This window comes from Lottia gigantea, assembly GCF_000327385.1.
Source record: "Lottia gigantea unplaced genomic scaffold LOTGIsca_70, whole genome shotgun sequence".
Classification (NCBI taxonomy): domain Eukaryota; kingdom Metazoa; phylum Mollusca; class Gastropoda; family Lottiidae; genus Lottia; species Lottia gigantea.
The window spans coordinates 1,046,228-1,069,558 of NW_008710371.1; the positions used below are offsets into that span (position 1 = coordinate 1,046,228).

At 39.1% G+C, this 23,331-nt stretch overlaps 3 protein-coding genes across 3 annotated transcripts; 1 reads left to right on the top strand and 2 right to left on the bottom strand.

Moving 5' to 3' along the window:
* Nucleotides 1-4,585: 4,585 nt before the first annotated feature.
* On the top strand, nt 4,586-4,774 carry LOTGIDRAFT_86130 (hypothetical protein; the record flags this gene model as incomplete). Its single annotated transcript, XM_009065785.1, has 1 exon — nt 4,586-4,774. A coding segment is annotated over one exon (189 nt), but the record flags the coding sequence as incomplete, so codon positions are not given.
* Nucleotides 4,775-18,281: 13,507 nt separating this feature from the next.
* Nucleotides 18,282-18,710, bottom strand: LOTGIDRAFT_167916 (hypothetical protein; the record flags this gene model as incomplete). Its single annotated transcript, XM_009065786.1, has 1 exon — nt 18,282-18,710. The coding sequence occupies one exon, from the start codon at nt 18,708-18,710 to the stop codon at nt 18,282-18,284; it is 429 nt and encodes a 142-aa protein (XP_009064034.1).
* A 2,326-nt stretch (nt 18,711-21,036) lies between these two features.
* LOTGIDRAFT_207166 (hypothetical protein) lies at nt 21,037-22,123 on the bottom strand. The gene is made up of 2 exons (XM_009065787.1): nt 21,633-22,123; nt 21,037-21,542 (listed from the first exon to the last, which is right to left on the bottom strand). The coding sequence occupies exons 1-2, from the start codon at nt 22,032-22,034 to the stop codon at nt 21,456-21,458; spliced, it is 489 nt and encodes a 162-aa protein (XP_009064035.1). The 5' UTR covers nt 22,035-22,123; the 3' UTR covers nt 21,037-21,455.
* Between the last annotated feature and the right edge of the window lie 1,208 nt (nt 22,124-23,331).

Here is a 23,331-nt window from a genome sequence, read left to right on the forward strand (position 1 = left end):
ACTTTTGTTTGGAGATCGCAGAATATCATTTATTTAAAAAAATTAGTTAATCATATATGTTAGAATAAAATAATTTAAAAATTGATATTTCTTTAAAAAAAACTATAAATGTCTATATTAGTTAGTCAAATAGAGAATACTATAAATATAATCTTAATTTAAAATACTTTAATATCTTTGTATTTGGCAATAACCATTCTAATTAATTTTTGTTTCATAACAATATTTCTCATCTCGCTTGGATTCTTTTCTTATTTTCCCCCCCCCCCACACACACACCTAATACTTCTTAGTAACGACAGTGTTTTGAATCGACAAAAGCCCCATTTACAATTTTGCCGGCTAAAAATAGAAGTGTTTGGAACTTTGCCAAAATTATACTAGGGGTTTCAGGTTCTTGGCATCGTTCCAATTCACAACTGCCCTGCGTTATATTTCCTATTGTTATTTTGCCTTCCGTTACCAAATTCGAGATAATGCCTTCAGATTTTTCAATCCGGTTTCCCCCTGTCAGTGATGTAGGTAAGAGGGGCTGACATGGAAAAAGTGTCTAGTCGTTCAGATGAGACAATAAACCGAAACCCCGTATGCTACAGGCTGTGCACGTTAAAGATCCCTCGACAATTGGAAATCGAAAAAGAGCAGGTTAATGCGGCTGTCCTGGCAAAATTTCCCTCATGGCACCCTGCATGGTGCTGCCCGTCTTCATTAGCCCACATGGTGCAGAAAAGTAGGATGTAAAACTCTATTCATTTCATTTCAGAAATTCGCCTTGGTGGAGTTTTACGCCCTTCTTTTCCGCACCTTATTATGTTAATGGCGTGAACATTATGCAGTGGCCAATGAGGGACATTTAGCCTACTCTTTTCGATCTATTTACTGTCTAATGTTTATTCAAAAATGTAGTTGCTCTCAGTAACTTTTCGACCCAAGACCGATTTAAAGGGACAGGTGTGTCATTATTTTGACCAATCATACGTTAGTCTCAGAAACTGGATTTTTTTTTTAGCTAAGCCAATCAGTAATAGTGTTCACAGCTCACTGTAAAAATTTGAGCTTTCAAATCCATGTGTGTCCAGAATTATCCAAGTTCGAGAGTTAAAAAGACGAGTCATTTTTTCTTGAGACACTGTGATATATAGAAAAGACATCTATAGAAATAGTGAGTAAAATTCCTAGTTTGAGATATTTTTAAAGGAATTATGCGATTTTTGTACATTTTCTAGTACTTCTGAAGACTATTCACATATATTCATGACTAAAATCAACATCCCCCCCCCCCAAAAAAAAATTGCGCATCTGTCCCTTTAATATACCAGAATATGCCCCTTGCGGCGACTTTCCTAAAAAAATCGTATTAATTTATTTTCAGAATCAACAAGCAAAGTTAATATTATTTAAAAAATGGCTCACTCAATACAAATATTAATAAATAATTTATTATGGATCTTCAATTATAAAAATGGATTTTAAAAGTGCTGCGGGTAATTGACTCGTTTAATTGCAATCGACGTCAAAATGATTGTTCAGTTTGCAGCATTGACCTTTTTTCTTCCCGTCGGTAAGTACAGTGTTGTGTCATCAAAGGGTCACACTCGCCCAAATTTTATTCTGTCCCAGATGATAGAGCTCAATTTCAGCTATCCGTAGCTTTTTTCAAAATCAAAATCCGACAAATGGTTCATGTGTAATGAAAGAAAAACGATCTTGCGGAAGTGACGTCATATGACATTGTCACATAATGGTGTAAGAAGCTATAATCCCACAATGCCCTTAAAATGACGTTAATTGCTCAATTTCAGCTGTCAGTAGCTCTTTTCGTACATCAGAGATCCTCTTCTAGTCGGTGGAAGTGACGACAGTGTGAGTTTGACGATGACGTCATGATGTCGATAATATCTTGTCGTTTCAGTCCTGGTCGGTGGTTTCCCATGTAAGGGCGTGGTCGTAATTGACAAATGCTATTGGGTCATTCCCACAAGACAGTCGGCTTCCGGAACCAACAAGATGTGCAAAAGACACGATGGTAACCTGGCGACGTTCAGCGGGTGGGAATCCGTATTGGCACTGCATGCAGCTCTAAACGGAAGCCTTAGGTGGGGAATATGACAGTTTTCACCCGATTGATAATTACAGATGGGTTTCCTTATTTTTTAGTGTCAAATTAAGCAAACTATTTGATTAATTGGTGTTTCTAATGAATTATCATGTATTCTTAATCATATCATTATGTTCTTATTGCATATAATTAAGAGTTTTAACCAATCATAAGTGTCCATGTACGTACAGTCTGGATAAACAAAAAAATATTTTTTGACCTTTCTTTATCGGTCATTCATTGGAATTCTGTTGGTAATTCTCTTCTAATTTAGCTAATTATGAATTAATTATGGACATGTGAGACAAACTGGTATTTTTCCAAGTCATTAAAACACATCTACTTTCTATTCATATAAGTATTAACATATTCATTTTTTATAAATCAAAATAAGGGAACCCATCTTTAAGGTCGGCCATGTGAAACAAGCCTAGTCGTTTGTATTGAATAAAATATTGGAGAACTATTTGCGACATGTTAAGCACGTTAAGATCCCTTGACAGTTGATACCGGAAATCGATTTGCTGTCCCTCATTACAAAGTTCATGACGTTCCGTCTTTACCAGTCCCAAAAGTTCATTTTACTTTTTATTTACTTATAAAACCAAAGGGTACTTCGCATCGGAGTTCTGGTATAAATTTCCTTCATTGCACACTGCACGACCTTACCCTTGTGTAGGCCTATTAGTCTAATGCATCCATTTCATGCCTTTATTTACAGCGAATTTGAAAGCGTGTGGATCGGAGCCAAAAAATCAGAGGAAGATTCTGATGACGAACCTTTGTGGATCGACTACCACTTCAACAATTCCCCGATCACATGGTCGCACTGGCAGCAGCACGAGCCCAAGGCTAGTCGTAACATGTCCTGTACGATGATGTTCACGACTGGGTCTTTCCTCTGGAAGAGTGCCCACTGTACCGATATGCTTCCGGGTCTTTGCCACAGAATATATAATGGTAAGATAAAGGAAGGTCTTCAATCTTGGAGATTCGTTCGACATACTGGGTAACTGGTCGTCCAGGACAGTGACTTGTAGCAATGGCATGGCCTAGCACAATGTCCAAGACTTTGAAAAGGACAATGCCTAAACATCTCTTTGACCAGCGCACTGTCCACTTAAAGGGGCATTGACTAGCTCACCTTTACCGACCCTACAGACACCCATCAATGAAAAGAACCAAAGAAGTGGACGTTAACAAAGGAATTTCGGCAACTAGCTAAGCTTCCAAACTGCCACATTTTGGGAACTACTCCTCTTTTGTAACGGACCACCTTTTCATTTTAGATGCAGCATCAACTATACCAGCTTCTACCAACAACTCTGCACAGGAGTTGTCAATCGAGGGAGTCAAAATAGTAAATTATGACAATTTAGTGATCCGAGTTCGAAAACGGTCTGCAATTCAAATCGGACTTCATTCGAGCAGTGATCTTAGTGCGGATCCTAAACGAGTGACCATAGAGTTAGATCGAAGCCAACTAACTATAGCCTCTTGTGATAATACTTGTAGCAATATATCAATGCAGCATTCGGATCTTAATTTTACGTTCGGATTCACACACAACGTATCGGAATGCGATTGTGAAGTTTTTAGAGTCGGCGATGCGACTACCGCTCAATCGTACACAACAACCGTTACGACTCTAGGAATCAGCGACCATACTACCGTTAGTACTATTACATATAGCGAAAACGTAACATCTCAAACTCTAACGAATTCTACGGAAGATGGAAATATTACGGCCGTCACGTACGCTGAAAACGTAACGACAACGTATGTCACATCACTTGAAAATTCTACAGAAGCATATAGTGAAAACGTTACGACCGTCACATCATTTGAAAACGTTACGACTGCTACATCAGAGACAAACATTACAGAAGCATATGGTGAAAATGTAACGTCCGTAACGCCCGAGACAAATATTACAGAAGCATATAGCGAAAACGCAACGTCCGTCACACCAGTTGCAAACATAACAGAGACATACAGTGAAAACGGAACGTCCGTTACACCATCGGTACACGTTACGGGAGGATACAGCGATTGCTGCGAAAGTAATTGTATAATATGCAGCAACGCAACAACGCAGTCTAATACGTCGTACACGTCCAATGACACCTGTTGTACCCAAAACTGTACGTTTTGTGAAACGACTACACCGTCATCCACCAGTCATGGGCCATGGCTGTCGTGTTTGAATCCCAGTAGATTCCCGACCATTCAAACAACATCACCATATTTTGCAGATAATGGAACAACAAACTCGACTGTGGATACGAACTCGACAGTGGATACAAATTCAACTGTGGATACGAACTCAACCATGGATACGAATTCAACTGTGGATACGAATTCAATTGGGGAAACGACAACCATGGATACAAACTCAACAGTGGATACGAACGCAATCATGGATACGAACTCGACAGTGGATACAAACTCAACTGTGGATACTAACTCAACCGTTGATACGAACTCAACCGTGGATACGAACTCAACTGTGAACACGAATTCAACTGTGGATACGAACTCAACAGTGGATACGAACTCAACTGTGAACACGAATTCAACTGTGGATACGAACTCAACAGTGGATACAAATTCAACCATGGATACGAACTCAACCGTGGATACGAATTCAACTGCGGATTCGAACTCAACTCTGGACCCAGCTATGTTTTGTCAAAATTCGTCATTTGCGGACGTGAACTCAACTAGCGAACTTCATGCAGATTGCTCCAGCGAACCGGATGTATGCAATTGTACATATCTGTACGAGCTCCGCGTCGAGAAGTACTTGAACTCGACCGACGACTTTCTAACTTTGTGGATAAGCTGGGCAAAGGGCCTCATCCAGGTCGGGGTTGGGGCGGTTCTGGGTGATTATCAGATCATGGAATATAATTCCAGTAACGTCGATGTTCAATACATGACAGTGTCCAGTACGGAAACGGCTTCTTGGGAAATAGGTAAGAACCTTTGTTAGTACCAAATCCGAGAACGGACCAGTTAACGGGATGGTAAAGAAGTTCTCTAATTTTTTTTTACGTGTATCTGGAACACTGATAGCATCAATTTGTACCATTCCAATTTTCAATCAGACGTCTGTGATTCCTGTAATTCCACTAAAACTAAGTGTTTGATGACGTCATTAATCGCAAAGGGCCTTACGTGATAAAAGCATATTTTGCGATTAGTGACGTCATCAAACACTAAATTTTAGTAGAATTGTAGAAAGAAAAAAAGGTGAAAACCCCAACGTGTCAAATAAGTAATTCATCCATTGTTAATAAGTTTAAGAAAACTAAACAGGCGTCAGTCCACTACGACACAGAAATCGCCCGGGATTGACCACGACAGAGCGACTCCGCTCCATTAATCCCATTGTCGGTTTTACGCGTTTTTCATCGATGGCATATTTATGGCTTTCTTTTAGCCAGATAAAGCAGAAAAGTCACCGAACAACAAATAATAGCCTAATAAACATTTAATTATCGCAACTAAACATATTATTGATTCGGGTTTTCATATAAAACCATCTTTCAATTCTCTTTGGGGGAAATTCATTAAAGATCGTCGCCTTTTGTCGCCGAATGAACTCTTCAGTGCTATAATCCGAAACGCACGTCTTTTTGTTGTCGTGGGTTCTAATCTCGCTCAACGAATAAAAAATCTTGTGATATTGAATAAGTCATCTTTTCCTGTGGTTTAAGTTGATCCAGCTGTAAATGGGTACGGATAATCCAGGAAAGATCAATGCCAAGAGGTTTGGTCAAGGATCAGCTAGTAGAAAGGATCCTTAATTGTGAACCTAAGTTGTTATCCTTGTAAAATATAGTTGTTTTTTTCTTTCTCAATGGGCCAAAACTATACATTTAAGTAATAATTCATTAAACTAAGTAATTTTGAAACACGCTTAGAAGCGTTTTTCAATAAGTACTTAGTTTAATAGATATATCGTGTTATAGAGAGATTCTATTCTTTAGTCATGACACCTGGTAAGTCCAACTGAGGAATATATACACTTATTGACCAAGTTTGAGACTTTAAATCTTATGTCCATTCTAAGAGGTAGTATCCCTTTAATCCTTTTGTCCCTGGACTAATCTAGAAAGAACAGACCTAATATGCCTTTAGATGCTTAATCAAGGGTTCATTATTTATAACTCACATACCTTTGTTAAATCCTGAATACCTGGACTAATCTAGAACGTAATTAACCTGGGTCGACGCCGCTTTTCTTGGCCTGTAGCGAACCAGCTGATAAGTACCGGCAATTTCCTACCAGGAACAAAGCGGTGTAATAAACTTGTATTGAAAGCTGTATTATTATACGAGGTTTATGTAAACATTCATTAGAAGCGACTGAATGGCAAAGGAAATGAGAGAAGAAAATCAAGAAATGAATAAATGAAGGAATGAATGAATGAATGATAGAAGGAAGGAAGGAATGAATGAATAAATGAATGAATGAATGAATGAAGGATTGAAGGATAGAAGGAAGGAAGGAAGGAATGAATAAATGAATGAATAAAGGATTGAAGGATAGAAGGAAGAAATGAATAAATAAATAAATGAATGAATGAATGAATGAATGAATGAATGAATGAATGAATGAATGAATGAATGAATGAATGAATGAATGAATGAATGAATGAATGAATGAATGAAATGAAATGAAATGAAGGAATGAAAGAAAGAATGAATAAAAGATTGAATAAAGGAAGGAAGGAATGCATGAATGAATGAATAAAATGAACTGAATGGATTTTTACGTCCTACTTTTCTGCACCGTGTAGGCTAGTGAAGACGGGAATGAATGATTGAGATGAAATATTGCCCTTGACATAATAGATAGCGTTCAAAGAGGAAATACAAAGGGGCTGGGTTTAAATGGATTGTAAAGATTATGTGTTGATGACGTCACTAATCCCCATGGGCCGTATGAAATATTGATAATAATTATATATTATTTTTATGTGATATAGCATATTTTGCAATTAGTGACGTCATCAAACTTTTATTGACGGAAGAGATAAAAAATGAATGAATGAATGAATAAAAATGAATGAATGAATGAATAAAAATGAATGAATGAATAAATGAATAAAAATGAATGAATGAATGAATGAATGAATGAATGAATGAATGAATGAATGAATGAATGAATGAATGAATGAATGAATGAATGAATGAATGAATGAATGAAATAGATACTTTTCAATTTCAGATATGATCACAGGCCAATGGTGCGCGTGGTCGCTTTGGTTCGAGACTAATTTGAATTCAACCAATCAGTACAGCCGTACCAGGTCATGTGACTGTCCCAAACCATCCAATGGCGGAGCTGGATGTCCAGGCGATAATCTAGAGAACCTTGCAGGTAGGCAATGACTTGAAAGGGATATATCCATCTAATCGTTCCATCTCATTTCATGTTCTATTCCGAAATTAAAACCTCACGTCAGATTTTCATTTTTACAAGTGATAAGGGTAACTTATTAGAGGTTGGTACAACCAATGATTAACCTGAAGGTGCAGGGTTCGATCCTGGCATAGGTTGAGATAAAACCTTCGGATGATGTCAGTGATGCAGGTAAGAGGGCTGGCATGGAAAAAGCGTCTAGTCGTTCAGATAGGACAATAAACCAAGACTTTTTGACCTTTCTTGATCGGTCACTCATTGGAATTCTGCTGGTAATTCTCTTCTAATTTAGCTAATTATGAATTAATTATGGACACTGGTATTTTTCCAAGTCATTAGAACACCTCTACTTTCTATTCATATAAGTATTAGCATTTACATTTTCATAAATGAAAATAAGGGAACCCATCTTTAACTAAGTCATCCAATTAAAAACACGGCCTTTCATATATTGTTTCGTTTATTTTCTTTGGGTTGTTTCACTTATTCTAATCTAAATAACATATATAGCATAAAACAATGTTTCCTTTATTTTCTGTGGGTTAATTCACTCATTCTTATTCGATCAAATGGAGCTTCGGTTATTCCGTTTCTTTTAAGTATTAGCATTTTCATTTTCATTAATAAAAATAAGGGAATCCATCTTTAATTTGAACAATATTGTGTCATTGACATGAGTGGGTTAAATATTAATTCAAATTCTTAAATCTATTTTCCAAATAATCAACTTCAGGAAATATATACAACAAATATAAGAATAAATTCAATAAAATCTATGGGGTATGCTTTCTTTAAAAATATGTGAACGCAATGTAATCTACTTTAAAATTCTTTTATGAAAATTATGTTTCTTTTTTTACATTTCTAAATATAAAGTTGCTATCCCAGTTAGATCTGATATCATATATATTGAAATGTTGCATCAGATAGAGAAAAAACATTAAAGTAGCTCTCCCACTTAGATCTGATATCGGTATGTAAAAATTAAGTCTTATTGTTCAAGTCTAATGTCACCCTTAAAGAGATTGTGAAAGAGGTTTTCTAGTTTTTTTTATGTGTATCAGGGACACTGATAGCATCAATTTGCACCATTCTAATTTTCGATCAGACGTCCGTGGATCCAGTAAGTACTTTTTGTATGTGGGATGCAGCCTTTAACTTACTTATTAATTGTATAATATTATATATCTGAGGACAAATATATTGATTATCATAACAAGTTATCTGATGGACTAAAAAGTTGTCTCTTGAGGACTTTGCACTTCAAGTACTCGCAAATTCAAATTATAATCCCTAATCCATACGTTGATCATACGAAACTAGGTATGGTTCTTAGATGGAAATAACACACACGAACGTAGTTTACAACCATTTTGAATCTTTAACTCGACTTAAGTCAATTTTTTTAAAGGTTACAATATTTCAACAAAGCCTTTAGATCACAATCAAAGCCATTTCTAAACCTTTAAACCAACCAAATAGTAACCATCAACAAAATAAAACAAACATCAGCTAACCATCAACCACGGCACCAACCAACCAACAACAAAATAAAACAAACATCAGCTAACCATCAACCAAGGCACCAACCAACCAACTAACAACCAAGGCACCAACCAACTAACAACCAAGACACCAACCAACTTACAACCAAGACACCAACCAACTAACAACCAAGGCACCAGCCAACCAACCAACAACCAACTAACGACCAAGGCACCAACCAACCAACAATCAAGGCACCAACCAACCAACCAACAACCAACTAACGACCAAGGCACCAACCAGCCAACAACCAAGGCACCAACCAACCAACAACCAAGGCACCAATCAACCAACAACCAAGACACCAACCAACTAACAACCAATGCACCAACCAACAACCAAGGCACCAAGTAACTAACAACCAAGGCACCAACCAACCAACAACCAAGGCACCAACCAACCAACAACCAAAACACCAACCAACTAACAACCAAGGCACCAACCAACCAACAACCAAGGCACCAAGTAACTAACAACCAGGGCACCAACCAACCAACTAACAAGCAACAACCAACCATCAACAAAGGCACCAACCAACCAAAGCACCAAACAAAAGGGAAATATAATGCGATGTTAGGAAATGAATAGATTGTAAGGATTTAATCACATCAATACCCTAAGTTGACAAAGTACTGACTGAATAAGGTCCTTAAAGATGGTTTCCTTATTTTTTAGTATCAAATTAAGCAAACTATTTGATTAATTGGTGCATCTAATGAATTATCATGTATTTTTAATCATATCATTATGTTCTTATTGCATATAATTAAGAGTTTTAATCAATCATTAATGTCCATGTATGTACAGTCTGGATAAACAAAAAAAGACTTTTTGACCTTTCTTGATCGGTCACTCATTGGAATTCTGCTGGTAATTCTCTTCTAATTTAGCTAATTATGAATTAATTATGGACATGTGAGACAAACTGGTATTTTTTCAAGTCATTAGAACACCTCTACTTTCTATTCATATAAGTATTAGCATTTTCATTTTCATAAATGAAAATAAGGGAACCCATCTTTAACTAAGTCATCCAATTAAAAACACAGCCTTTCATATATTGTTTCATTTATTTTCTTTGGGTTATTTCACTTATTCTAATCTAAATAACATATATGGCATAAAAAAAAATGTTTCCTTTATTTTCTTTGGGTTAATTCACTAATACAACGCAATACATTTTGTTTTGGATATTTTCTGTTGGTTGCTTCACTCATTCTTATACGATCAAATGGAGCTTCAGGTATTCCGTTTCTTTTTTTTTTCTGTTGGTTGCTTCACTCATTCTTATACGATCAAATGGAGCTTCAGGTATTCCGTTTCTTTTTTTTTCTGTTGGTTGCTTCACTCATTCTTATACGATCAAATGGAGCTTCAGGTATTCCGTTTCTTTTTTTGCTCTGGGCTGCTTCACTCATTCTTATTCGATCAAATGGAGCTTCAGGTATTCAGTTTCTTTTTTTTTCTGTGGGCCACTCCACCGATTCAAGAAATACAACAAATTTGGAACAAGTATGCTAAAAATGTATGTATCTCAAAACAATTCGTTTCATGTTTTTCTATGGGTTAATTTACTCATTCTTATCTGACTAAACTGCAGCGCAAGGTTGAACAATAGACCGATCAGAATGCTCTGACCTTAATGTCTTTTCTTCAATTTCCGGACAAAATGGCGTCTTTAAGGCTTCAGAAGCAATTATCACCTTCAAGTGTCGAGCATTATCGAAGTATCCCACACTCGTTCAAAAATCCACTCAGCGTGTCGAGAAATGCGGCGCGACAATTAGCGCGAACCAATTAGGGGTATTAATCGAGTGCGCCTCTTCAAATTCATTGAACGCTTATTGAAGATGAATTCGATTTCTTATCACTTGTTTGAATACTCGAGTGCTCTTATATTATTTATAAGGAACAAATAGTAGTGCATTGTGGTTTTTATGTACAGAGAATGTTATATGTTTCCTATGGCTATATATATAAAGAGCAATTTCCCCTAAGGAGTAATTCATTTAAATAAACTTGCATCTAACTTCGGTGCGGCGTATTTAAAGGGACACTACCTCTTAGAATGGACAAAAAAATTAAAGTCTCAAACTTGGTCAATAAGTGTATATATTCATCAGTTGGACTTACCAGGTGTCTTGACTAAAGAATAGAACCTCTATATATCACGATATATCTATGAAACTAAATAATTATTGAAAAACACTTCTAAGCTTGTTTCACAATTACTTAGTTTAATGAATTATTACTTCGTTTTATGGATTTATTGGATTATAGAGAGATTCTGTTGTATAGTTTTGACACCAGGTAAGTCCAACTGATGAATATAGACTCATTTTGACCAAGTTTGAGACTTCAAATTTTTTGTTCATTCTAAGAGGTAGTGTTCCTTTAATGGTGACATAACAGTGACTAGAGCGCATCTAAAGCAAACTGCAATTTAAAATCGTCCCACTTTTCTGCACCGTGTGGGCTAATGAAGACGGGAAACGCCATGCAGGGTGCAATGAGGGAAATTTTGCCAGGACAGCGGCATTAGCCTGCTCTTTATTGATTTCCAACTGTTGAGGGATCTTTAACGTGCACAGCCTGTAACACACTGGGCTTTGGTTTTTTGTCCCATCTGAACAACTAGACGCTTTTTCCATGTCAGCCCTTCTTAACTGCATCACTAACAGGGGGAAACCTGGTTGAAAACTCTGAAGGTATTATCTCGACCTATGCCGAGTTTGTACCCCGGACCTCCACGTTAACGAGCAAGCGTCTAATTCATCGAACCACTGCGGCTCCCGCAAACCACCCTTTGCACCTTTTATACGCATCCTACAATGCCAATTCCAATTATTTAGGTTTATTTCAGCTTCAGAAATTCCAGGAAGTGTCATCTGCACTGAACCAGCCCCCGTATCAAATGCCTACCGAGTCCTCGGCGATATGACCTTTGCTTCCGTCACTGTGTATGAATGTTACGACACGTTTGACCACGTCGCTGGATACCTGATGCGGCAATGTCACGCATCTGGAGATTGGTACGGTGATCCACCGCAATGTAAAAGTAAGTTATAGTATTCCCGTTTTCGTAAGTCTTTATCCAGAACGCATGACCTTCCACGCTAACTCATTAGACGCAATTATAATTGTAGCAGAGATCAAAATCCCAGTTCTTGATCACAGAGTGGCACCAGGTATTCACATCCACCGCACTAAAATTGTGGTATTATAAATTTCAGCCAACTGTGGTCATCCGCCAGATTTCTACGGCGCCTATTTGTTCTCCCTGAGCGGTACAAACTTTGGTGATGTGGCTGTATACCGCTGTCTGGACGGGTTTGAGACCACCTCTACCGGCATGACCAGCGTATGCTTGGAGCACGGTTGGGTGGAAAGTGACACCATGTGTCTAGGTAAGTTGATCTTGTCATGCATTTCTAAAATTAAGAGAGTCCGCAAATCCATAATTCAGAAAAGTTTCAAAATGTCATGACCATTGTTAGAGAGTCTAAAAGTTCATGATGACGCTTCTTCTTCCTTCTTCTTCCTTCTTCTTCTTTTTTCTTCTTCTTTTTTTTCTTTCTTCTTCTTTCTTCTTCTTCCTTCTTCATTCTCCTTCTTTTTTCTTCTTCTTTCGTCTTCTTCTTTCTTCCTTCTTTCTTCGTCTTCTTCCTTCTTCTTCCTTCGTCTTCTTCCTTCTTTTTCCTTCTTCTTCTTTTTTCTTCTTCTTTTTTTTCTTTCTTCTTCTTTCTTCTTCTTCCTTCTTCATTCTTCTTTCTTTTTTCTTCTTCTTTCGTCTTCTTCTTTCTTCTTCTTCCTTCTTCTTCCTTCGTCTTCTTCTTTCTTCTTTCTTCCTTCTTCATTCTTCCTTCTTTCTTCATTCTTCCTTCTTTCTTCTTCTTTCTTCTTCTTCTCCTTCTTGTTTTTTTCTTATTCTTCCTCTACTTCATCTTTCTTTTTCTTCTTCAGCATCAGCATCATCATCTGCAACGGAATATAAGATCGTCATCATCACCATCATAATCACCATCATCATCACCATCATCATCATCATTGTGTTCCGGACGGAATCATCTGCCTTTATTGTGTTCCGGACGGAATCATCTGCCTTTTTTGTGTATAGCTAATTTCATGCCTGTTCCTCTTTCAGTCCCCGAAAACTTGGCAACCATTAATGGTGTCAAATACACAATTACTCCGGCCAATAACGAGACCAATCCTTTCCAGTCTCTTACATCCGGAAACGTAACAGATTGTACGTGTTACAGCAGCGGACCCGGCAACCGGACGACCATTCAACTGGACTTCAGTTACACAGCTCACCAACCCAACGATTTTTATCAAATATCCTTCACCTTTCCCAACAGCTCGGGTGAGTAAACTACCAAAATGGGAAATTCTTTTCAGAGGACTTAATCTACCAGCTTATCCCTGGTCAAACCTGGCCTTTGAATTTTACAGGATTATATTGCCCACATGCAGCTGGTTCAACAGTTGGACCTTGTCCAAACCTCTTGGCATTGTTCCAATTTAAAGCTGGACCGATTTGAATAATAAGAATCCTTTCTACCAGCTGGTCCTTGAACAAACCTCTTGGCATTGATCTTTCCCAGATTATCTGTTCCCATTTACAGATGGGTTGACTGGAATAATGAGGATCCTTTCTACCAGCTGGTCCTCAACCAAACCTCTGGCCATTGATCTTTACCAGATTATCCATATGCATTTATCGCTGGGTTGATTGGAATAATGAGGAAACATGTTTTTATGGATCAGGTCATTCTCCGATTGCGACTTGAATCAACGACGTCCACTTCACTATCGCTCACCGACTGAGTTACGCATTGGCAAGGGATACCACTCGATGTTCAAGCTGCACCAACGAGCAATAATCGTCTCGGCATTGTCTCACTGTGTGTTGCAATCCTAAAGCCTTTCTCCTTGTTCATTACCTCGAGTAGGGCATCCAACTCCACTTTCTTTTCTGTAGATGCAATGCCGGAAAATTTTACGGTGAAGGTTGATAATTCCTACTATCGCGGAATAAAAAATCCAGCTCAAGGCAAGCATTACGATCTCTATCCTAAGGTGCACTATGGCTCCAGAGTGACCTTTATCGGCGGATTTCCCACGGAAACACCCATGACTCTGTGTAATATCGTCATCAGAGGACGACCGCGGAAAGGTACGTATGACGTTATATTTAAAGTATGGCTCTGGAAGTTTCGTTTCGTCTATATTGTATGGGTTACTTCACTCATTTTAGCCCGAAAACACCTCTAATATCTCAGTATCTCAGAGAGAGTATAGCCCTGAGAGTTTTGTTTCGTTTATATGCTGTGGACCACTTCACTCATTCTTGGTTGAACGCATCTTGGTTGTCTTTGTATACTTGTATATATTTTGTTTCGGCTATTTTCTGTGGGTTATTTTACTCATTTTAAATCAAATCACTTCTTAAATTAAGTCTATATGCTATCCTTTCAAATAGAAATTCTGCACCAAGTTCGTCTGCAATGGAAGAACACGTAGCGGTTGATATGAGAACCGATTAAATATCCGATGACATCATTTCAGTTATATCTCCACTAGAAATTGATGCATAAACCGTCGTCACTTTCGCCTGCACGTTTCCTTTGACTACACAAGAGCCAGATGTAAGAATTGCATTCTGAAAAGAGATACAGGTAGCCCAACTAATTGAGCTCTACCAGGTTGTAAAGTGAACATTTAGACCACCAAATACCTTAAAATCCCTTTCAGTGGAATGTGGTAGACCAGGCTTCTCCTTTGCCAAGCAGTATACCATCGAGGGAGCTTATACGGCCAGCTACACATGCGCACCCGGTTTTTATAACAAAGGCGGGGGAGCTGCTTCATTTTGTTCTTCATCCAGGGACTGGTCCGGCAACCATCTCAGATGCACTGGTAAGTATCTATCTGATCGTGCAAGGGTTGTCGAGTAATTTCGACCTCCAAACATTTGATCCATCATATCAATAAAGAGTCATCATTTCGGAGGCTTTCGCCCGGATACAGCAGTAAGTTTTTATCTGATCGTGCAAGGGTGGTACAAGTCATTTCGACCTCCAACCTTTGATCCATCATGTCAATAAAGAGTCGTCATTTTGGAGGCTTTCGCCTAAGATACAGCGGTAAGTATTTATCTGATCGTGCAAGGGTTGTCGAGCAATTTCGACCTCCAAACCTTTCATCCATCATAATCCACCCTGAACGAACCCATGCCTTGATCTACGCTGTGATGATCAGTTTGCAATGGGGCGCATTTTGTCATCATAGAGTCTATTGCCTTTTCCATTTCCAACTGTCGAGAGAGCCGTAAGATCTGGAGTCTGTAGCACACTGGGCCTCGATTATGTGGTTTTGGGTGCACATGAGTTCGTATGTATTTCAAAGGGTATTTCGGAATGGATGATATTTTAATTTCAGAGGATCCCAATTTGACCATGTTCCTACCAAACGAAACGATCGTAGACGACATCGGACTGCTCTCCGATGACAACGATTCAACGTGTACCAACAGTTCGGCAACAGCTTACACTTTCACGCTGAACGCATTGTACGAAGTGTCTGAAGTGGTTGTAACCGTATCAGGTAAACGCAAATATCGGTATTTCTTGTTTGACTAAGATTTGATCATATTGTGACGTCACTATAGCAAATATCATGCAAGCCATTTTTTCTGTTGTAGCCAACATCACGTGGGAAGGTTATTCATATTGTGACGTCACTATCGCAAATATCATTCAAGCCCTTTTTTTCCTGTTGAAGCCAACATCACGTGGGAAAGTTTGGTCATATTGTGACGTCACTATCGCAAATATCATTCAACCCATTTTTTCTCTTGTAGCCAACATCACGTGGGAAAGTTTGATCATATTAGTCAAAAATAACCAGCGAGAGACCGAATGTGAACAGACTAATACAGATTTCCCGACAGTTAGACCATTTGCTTGTAAAGAATACCCGATCGGATCAACTGTGGTCGTGAAATCCAGCTCCAATGTTATCGACATTAGTATTTGTGAGATCCGGATGTTTGGCACTAGGTGGACTGGTAAAGGTGAGCTCTCCTTAAGTGGTTCTTTTCGTGTGAGTGAAGCAAGACAGAAATTATTTCTCCCATTGGTCATCGATATAATATGTTTTATTATCGTGGAGTTCATTTTGGTTTTTTCTAGTAATTGTCAGTAAAAATCATTTGGTGGTAAATTTTTCCAAAAAAAAAATTTTTTTTATTATTTGCACCATCAGCTTTTATTTCAACTGCCAGTTGTCAATGGATACAGATCTGGACCATCCCCCTCGGACGTAAAACCAGGCTCCGCCATTGATCTGAACCCACTGGTCTGGACTGATCAAGGACCAGGTGGTAGACACGATCCCTGAGAACGTAATCTCTAAAATTGTGGTTTCCTTTTCAGTCTTTCAATTTAAGTATTTGTCCCCTTTCAGCTGTGGAATGCCGGCGTCAAACCCACGGGATGGAGTACAAAGGACAACACAACGTGTCCGTAACGGGGGAAGAGTGTTTACCCTGGACGAACTGTATCTCCGTCTTCACCTTCCCCGATCTGGTGTCCGCTGATGTAACGAATCAATGCAGAAATCCGATTAACGCCAACGAGAAAAACGGGCCTTGGTGTTTCACTAGTGGATGCAAAAGGACGTTTTGCCCCATTGCAGACTGCAGTAAGTAAGGGAATTCATCTGCAAACGCAAGAATTTTCGGATCAATTTTGCGTTGCTTCTTCAAAGGGCATTTCCATCGTTGTAGGTTACTGTATATCGGCGTAAAGTGTCATTTTGGGATAGTACTGGCTATTTGCACGGTCATGGAGTGTGTTCTCTATGGCTGCTAACAACGGTACGAATACGATAGGACACAACAGGCGCTAGTTTTGGGGGGTTTGTTAAAAGCGTGAAGCCATTTTGATTATCAAGAATGATATTAAAGACTTTGTTAGGGTTAGATAGGGATAGCCACATGTTTTTTAATGTACCGTCGTTGTACGAAAAGCCACGGCCTTTTAGGATAGCTGTACTTACGATCATAAACCGTCTTCAAGCGACGCAAGATCCCATTGAAGATTGCTGCAAAACGGTATACGTACGCGGTTATACCGACGCCATTCCCGACGCATGAGACTTGCATTGCGGGCACAACACAAGCAATTTGCAATTATTTTCGAAGGACTTCTTTCATTAGGAAAATAATTTTGGACGTAAACCCCGAATTCAATTATCTCCTTTATTCTTACAGATTTGATTTGTTCGGACAAAGATGACGGTTTTGACTACATCGGTCGGATCGATTATACGGTTACTGGCAAGAAATGTCGCTACTGGGATGACGTACAAACTCCTCAACCGTTCATCAACAGAGCCTTTCCGTATTCATCACGCAAGCATCAATGTCGCAACCCAGGCCTCTCTTATACCAACATCTGGTGCTATGTTGGTTATGATGCGACTGCGTTTGAAGAGTGTTACATTCCGACATGTCGTAAGTATATGCATTTTGATATAAACCTTCTGAAATGTTAGCAAGTCGGGGGTACATAACGTTAAAGTCGGAACAGTGGCTCAACTAGACCAGTGGGGGCCGTGGACTCAAGTGTGATATGCTTTCCTGCAATTAAGGAGTGGTAGTGCCCCCGTGGTTCCCTGTGGTAGTTGAGCCACTGAAATGGGATTGTAAACCAGTACACCCTTTGAGAAGGGGTTGCATGTTGTTTCCGCTTTCAAGGGGATTTTAGAATCGCCCAATGTCAATCTTACTCTTTCAGCATTAAAGCCCGACATCGAAGAGTTCTTGTATTTTAACCGAACCTCGGAGTTCGATGACAAGACGTACCGAGAGTGCTTCAAGTGGCATTCCACGTGGAGTGGGAAGACCTTCGACAACCTGGGAGTAACCATAGGAGCCAGTGATGTTGGTCGGATCTGCGGCAGTAACAGCCATGTCGCCCTGTTCTGCCAATCCCTTGGTACCATTTCCTATATGACGAAGTGGACCTACCTCTTCTTTGACTGCTGTAAGTATAGCAACCACAAAGCCCCAAAATGAAGTAGGTCTTTGCATGCGGACTCTCCACAAGAGTTGACAAACCTAGTTACACGGTGGAAGGTGGAACCTCCGAACCAAGTTGTCATCCTCGTAAAATATGCTTTTCGCTCTTACAGTATCTACGTTTCATTATTCTTCAATCTTCTCTTTTCAGATATACCAGAAGAAGAAATTTCCAGTTCCTCTGTTATGGAACCAAGTTCATTAGTAGAATCATCAGTCGCTTCGATGACGCCCAGCGAAACGTCCGTTATAATGACGTCATTTGAATACGTCACTACTCCCGGTGGCATGTCAACGTCATCGGATATCTTCAGTGACATCTCATCATATTTGGATGACATTTCTACGAGTTCCTTAGAATCGTCAACAAGTCCACCGCTGTCATCACAGACCGTGCCGACGTCATCACAAACCGTGCCGACGTCATCACAAACCGTTCTTACGTCATCATCTATAGAGCCTACACCAACGTCCATAATATATCCGTCCACGTTATCTACTGCGAATGTTTCTGCGACGCCAGTGACCACTCCGTTTCCCCGCATCAGGATCTGTCCCTGTAAATGTCTGACCGGAAGCTTAACGGGTCAAATTGAAATCATGCGGAGTAGGATATACGGATATTTGACCCTGGACAAGACTCTTTTAATCAAGACGCGATCCAAAAAGACCAGCGCTTGGGACAATAGTGTTAAAGCGACATCTATCGGATCCAGCGCCATGATCATAATGATTCTTTATTTTGGATTTTTCATGTTTTCCGACTTAATATTGTTGCTTCACTATATAAAGATAGCCATTGCAAAATTTCGCAAATCCGAAACGGATGAGTCGAAATCAATCGAAATGACGTGATATCCCGTCAGATGCTATAAATAGATTTTAACAGACTGTACCAATCTACCACCCAATAGTATTTTTGTTATTATATGTATAGATTTCAAAATAAAATTCTTAAAATAGTGTTTTTATAGCGTGTTCTATAGGTCCAAGAGACGGATAATACCATGCGGTGTTCAATAAGGGAAACTTTTGGCAATATGGCAGCCTTTTCTGTTATGATCTCCCATTTGTCGAGGAGGCACTATCCGAAGAGGGTATTTTTTCATAGCTAATGGGCAACAAGAATACGTAAATTTAGAAGCAAAATGCCATGCAGTGAGCAATGAGGAATTTTTTTTTCTCAGAGCATTAACATCCGCCTTCTTTTACGATCTCAATTTGGCGAGGATTCTTGAGCTATCACATCTTAGAGGCTTTGTGTCAGACCTGCACGCCATTTTTTTTAAGTCAGCATCTGACAATATCGGACTTCTTCCACCATATGAGAATAAGTCTGGTGTTTAAAGGGAGCTAACTACAATGACGTTCATCGGATGATTACTCTTACTAACAATATAGACTACGCCCCCCCCCCCCCCCCCCCCCCCCCCCTAAGACCTGTGACAGACTGACCAGACTAGATAGCCTATGCCCCTGTTCATAAACGTATAGCGTACTTAACACTGGTAGCTAAGTGGACTCTCTTGGAGATGAATTGCTTTTTCAGTTATACAGGGCCATCAGATGTTACAGAATAGCGAGCATGCCGCCGCCAAAGGGGACCCCAATGTAATGAGGATTCTCCACAGTAGACTGCCACCCAAGAGGACCCTTCTTCTGCCTTCTATATAGCTGCTGACCTCTGACCTGTAATTAACTCTACAGGACGCGATTGGCCCAATTGATAAGATATTACGTAACACACAATAGTGAACTCGGTTTAATGTATTATGTTACGGCTGTTAAATAACTGGCGGGGGGGAGGGGGTAATAGGTATCAGGGGATGAAAGCCGACACTGGGCCTACTCTCGAAAGTAGAGGAACCCGGTCGCCCCCTGTCAGTGATGCAGGTAAGATCGGCTGATATGGAAAAAAGTGTCTAGTCGATCAGATGGGACACTAAACGGAGGCCCTGTGTCCTACAGGCTGTGCATGCTAAAGATCCCCGACTGTTGGAAATCGAAAAAAAAAAAGGGTAATGCCGCTCCCCTTGAAAACATTTCTCTCATTGCACACTGCGTGGCGTTGCCCCTCTTCATTAGCCCACATGGTTCAGAAAAAGTAGGACGTAAAACTCCATTCATTTCATTTCGAAAACTGCACAGGAAAATCCTATCTCCATGACAATTCTATGGCCTTAACTTGACCCCCTCGCCTGATGAAACGGTACTGATTGGCATGGCTAGACCAATAAAATATAGCCAATGTTTAAACCTACCTCTGCCCTCTGGTTCAAACGGACATACCATCTGTATATCAACGACTCAGTTGGGCGTAATGGCCAAATATGCAAAGTAATTCAGGCTAGCAATAAAACGATGTCGTCCTTCCCAACTCAAATGGTATGAAATTATCATTTACTAAAGCTAAATAATCCCCGCGAATTTGTCGTCTGCTACATAAAAGAGCGCGAAATCTTGACACATGTTTGAATTTAAAAAGAAAAACAGCTGTCATGACATAACATCGGACGGTATGGGTGACATTTCAGTGTTTTATTCTCGTTTCAAATAACCTCTACCGCCTTGGCTGTTTGTGTGTAAACAAATCAAACGCTTGCAGTCAAGCCCGATACGGTGAATTTTAAGGGTTTTTTTTTTTTGTCTGTAGGGGGACAATGCATACTCTGAGCGACAGACGGACAATGGGCGCGAACAATCTTCAATTTTCTTTGTTTTCCCGCCGCTTACTTGTATTTCGTTGTTCCCCAAAGACCCCTCTCCCATTTTGCCAAAAAACATTGCACATTTTCATCAATTCGGTCTCAAACTCCCCAGACGTACGGACAAAGGCGGTGGAGTTTAAATTCAAAAAAAGAAACATGAATTCGGTTTTCATACTTTTTTTCTTATCGGTATGATCATGAAAATATATACATAATGTTTAATGAAACATGATAACATAATATTAAGTTAAAAATTAATGATGATTGCACGATGATGAATATTTACATAATGATGACGTCAATGATGATGATAATGATGATAGTTTAAGTCAATCGGGACTTGAATGGTTAATGAACGAACACACAAAGTCTCAAATCGGGTTTCTCCTGAGTCATGTTGTTGTAGTTTCACTCCCCAATTCGAACTCCCGTGTCCATTCGAAGTTTCTAGCACAATGTTGATGAATAACAAAATTGAATAACTACCCGTTCGAATTTAAAATCGTAAATCGAATTCCAAGTCCTTTTAAACATTTCCAAATTTCACTTTCGAATTTGTCCAGTATCAAGTCACTTAACGCATTACTTCTTCTTGGCGGCGGCCTTCTTTTTGGGCGACTTCTTCTTGGTTACTTTTGGTTTAGCGGCTTTCTTGACCTTGGCAGGAGACTTCTTTGCTGCAGCGGCTTTTGGTTTTTTAGCCTTTTTGGGTGTCTTGACTTTCTTCTCACCGGCGGCTTTTGGTTTCTTGGCTTTGACCTTCTTTGGGCTTTTAGGTTTCTTGGTGGTAGCTGGTTTTTTAGCGGCAACTTTCTTGGTTTTTGGTTTCTTCTCGGCTTTAGATTCACCAAGTCGGAAAGATCCAGAGGCACCAGTTCCTTTGGATTGTTTCAATTTTCCATTCTTCACTCCGGCTCTCAAAGCAAGCTTCAAGTGGTTGTTGACGGTTTTGGAATCCTTTCCGACGTTGTAGTTAGCCAAAATGTATTTCAAAATGGCTTGTCTGGATGAACCACCTCGTTCCTTCAAAGCGGTGACGGCAGCTCTGATCATGTCACTGTATTTTGGATGGCTGCTTGGTTTCTTTGCCTTGACGACTTTCTTCTTTGGTGTCTTGGTTTTAGGTGTAGCGACAGCTGGTGCAGCATCGGTATCGGCCATGGTTTCTGGTTTAGAGATTTTTCCTCAGAGAGACTTTTTGTAAACTTCTAGTAGCAGACGATATTGTCGAATGAAACCTTCTGATCACGCGCACTTGTTTATTAACTGAGCGCGGACGTCAAAGAAAGCACTATATAGTTTAGCGGTTGTTATCGTCCGAAAACTAATAGTCGAATTTGATTGTGTTTCCTATGTTCTCTTCGGGCGTTAATTACTACGCTTAATTAACGTGTCAGCCCAAAAATCTTTTGGGTACCGATAGAGGATACATTTATTCTAATTTTCACCGAAGATGAATAAATTCTGTCTATTATTTTTGTAGAATTTTATGTTTTAAGTGGAAATTTTAAGATTCTGGAGCAATATAAGGTCTTGAAATCAATAAAAATTTATTAATTCTTGAAAAGTGACGAAAAACCAATTTTACAGTTTCGAAATACGATGTCCCTTCTATGTGCCTGTAAAATTTGAAATTTGTCCGATTTTTCTAAATGGGTGTAAATTCGAAATTTCGAGGACCTAAGTATAACAGAAAAAGATTTCAACTCCGCCATTTTCACTATCGTGGACCCTATAGGCTAACTTGTTTTCCGCTTGAAACGCCCTTGTTTTGGGATGAATTTTCCCAAAATTTCGTTCCAGTACTTCTATGACCACAGGGAACCCAGGGGTACCAAAATTTCCATCCGGGGTCATAGAACTTGTGAGAATTTCAGCCTAAAAGTTTTGACCTTTCGAGCGATAATTTTCAAACATGGCGTCGCATTTGGACGATTCTTAGATTTATGTGATTATAAAAACGAGTCAATTTCGCCTAATATTTAATTAAAAGTGCCCAATTTTATTTGATGGGTGCTTTTGTATTATCGATTTACATCTTATGTTAAAATTTGACAAAATTTCATCCAAAACTTTACGAGTTATGGGCTAAAAAGACAAAGCTCATACGTGGAGTGGATTCGACTCAGGTTTTGATTAGGTTTTCTTCGTAGTCAAAACATGCAGAAAACTCAACAATTTCTAACTGCATAAAACTAAATTTTTGGGGACAATTTCGTTTCCAATTTACATTTCTTGCAAAATGTCATGCAAAATTTCCTGATTTTGCCCAAAAAATGATGGAAATAGCGTCATTTGGGACACAAAACAAACTCAATGCAAATTTCTGAGGAGAAGCTTTGAACAAATCCATTGTTGAATGTTAAAAAACCAATGGCAATTTTTTTTTTTGAATTCCTATAATTTGGAATTATTTCGGGACATGTTTTGAAAAATTATGTCACATTTAGTTAATTTT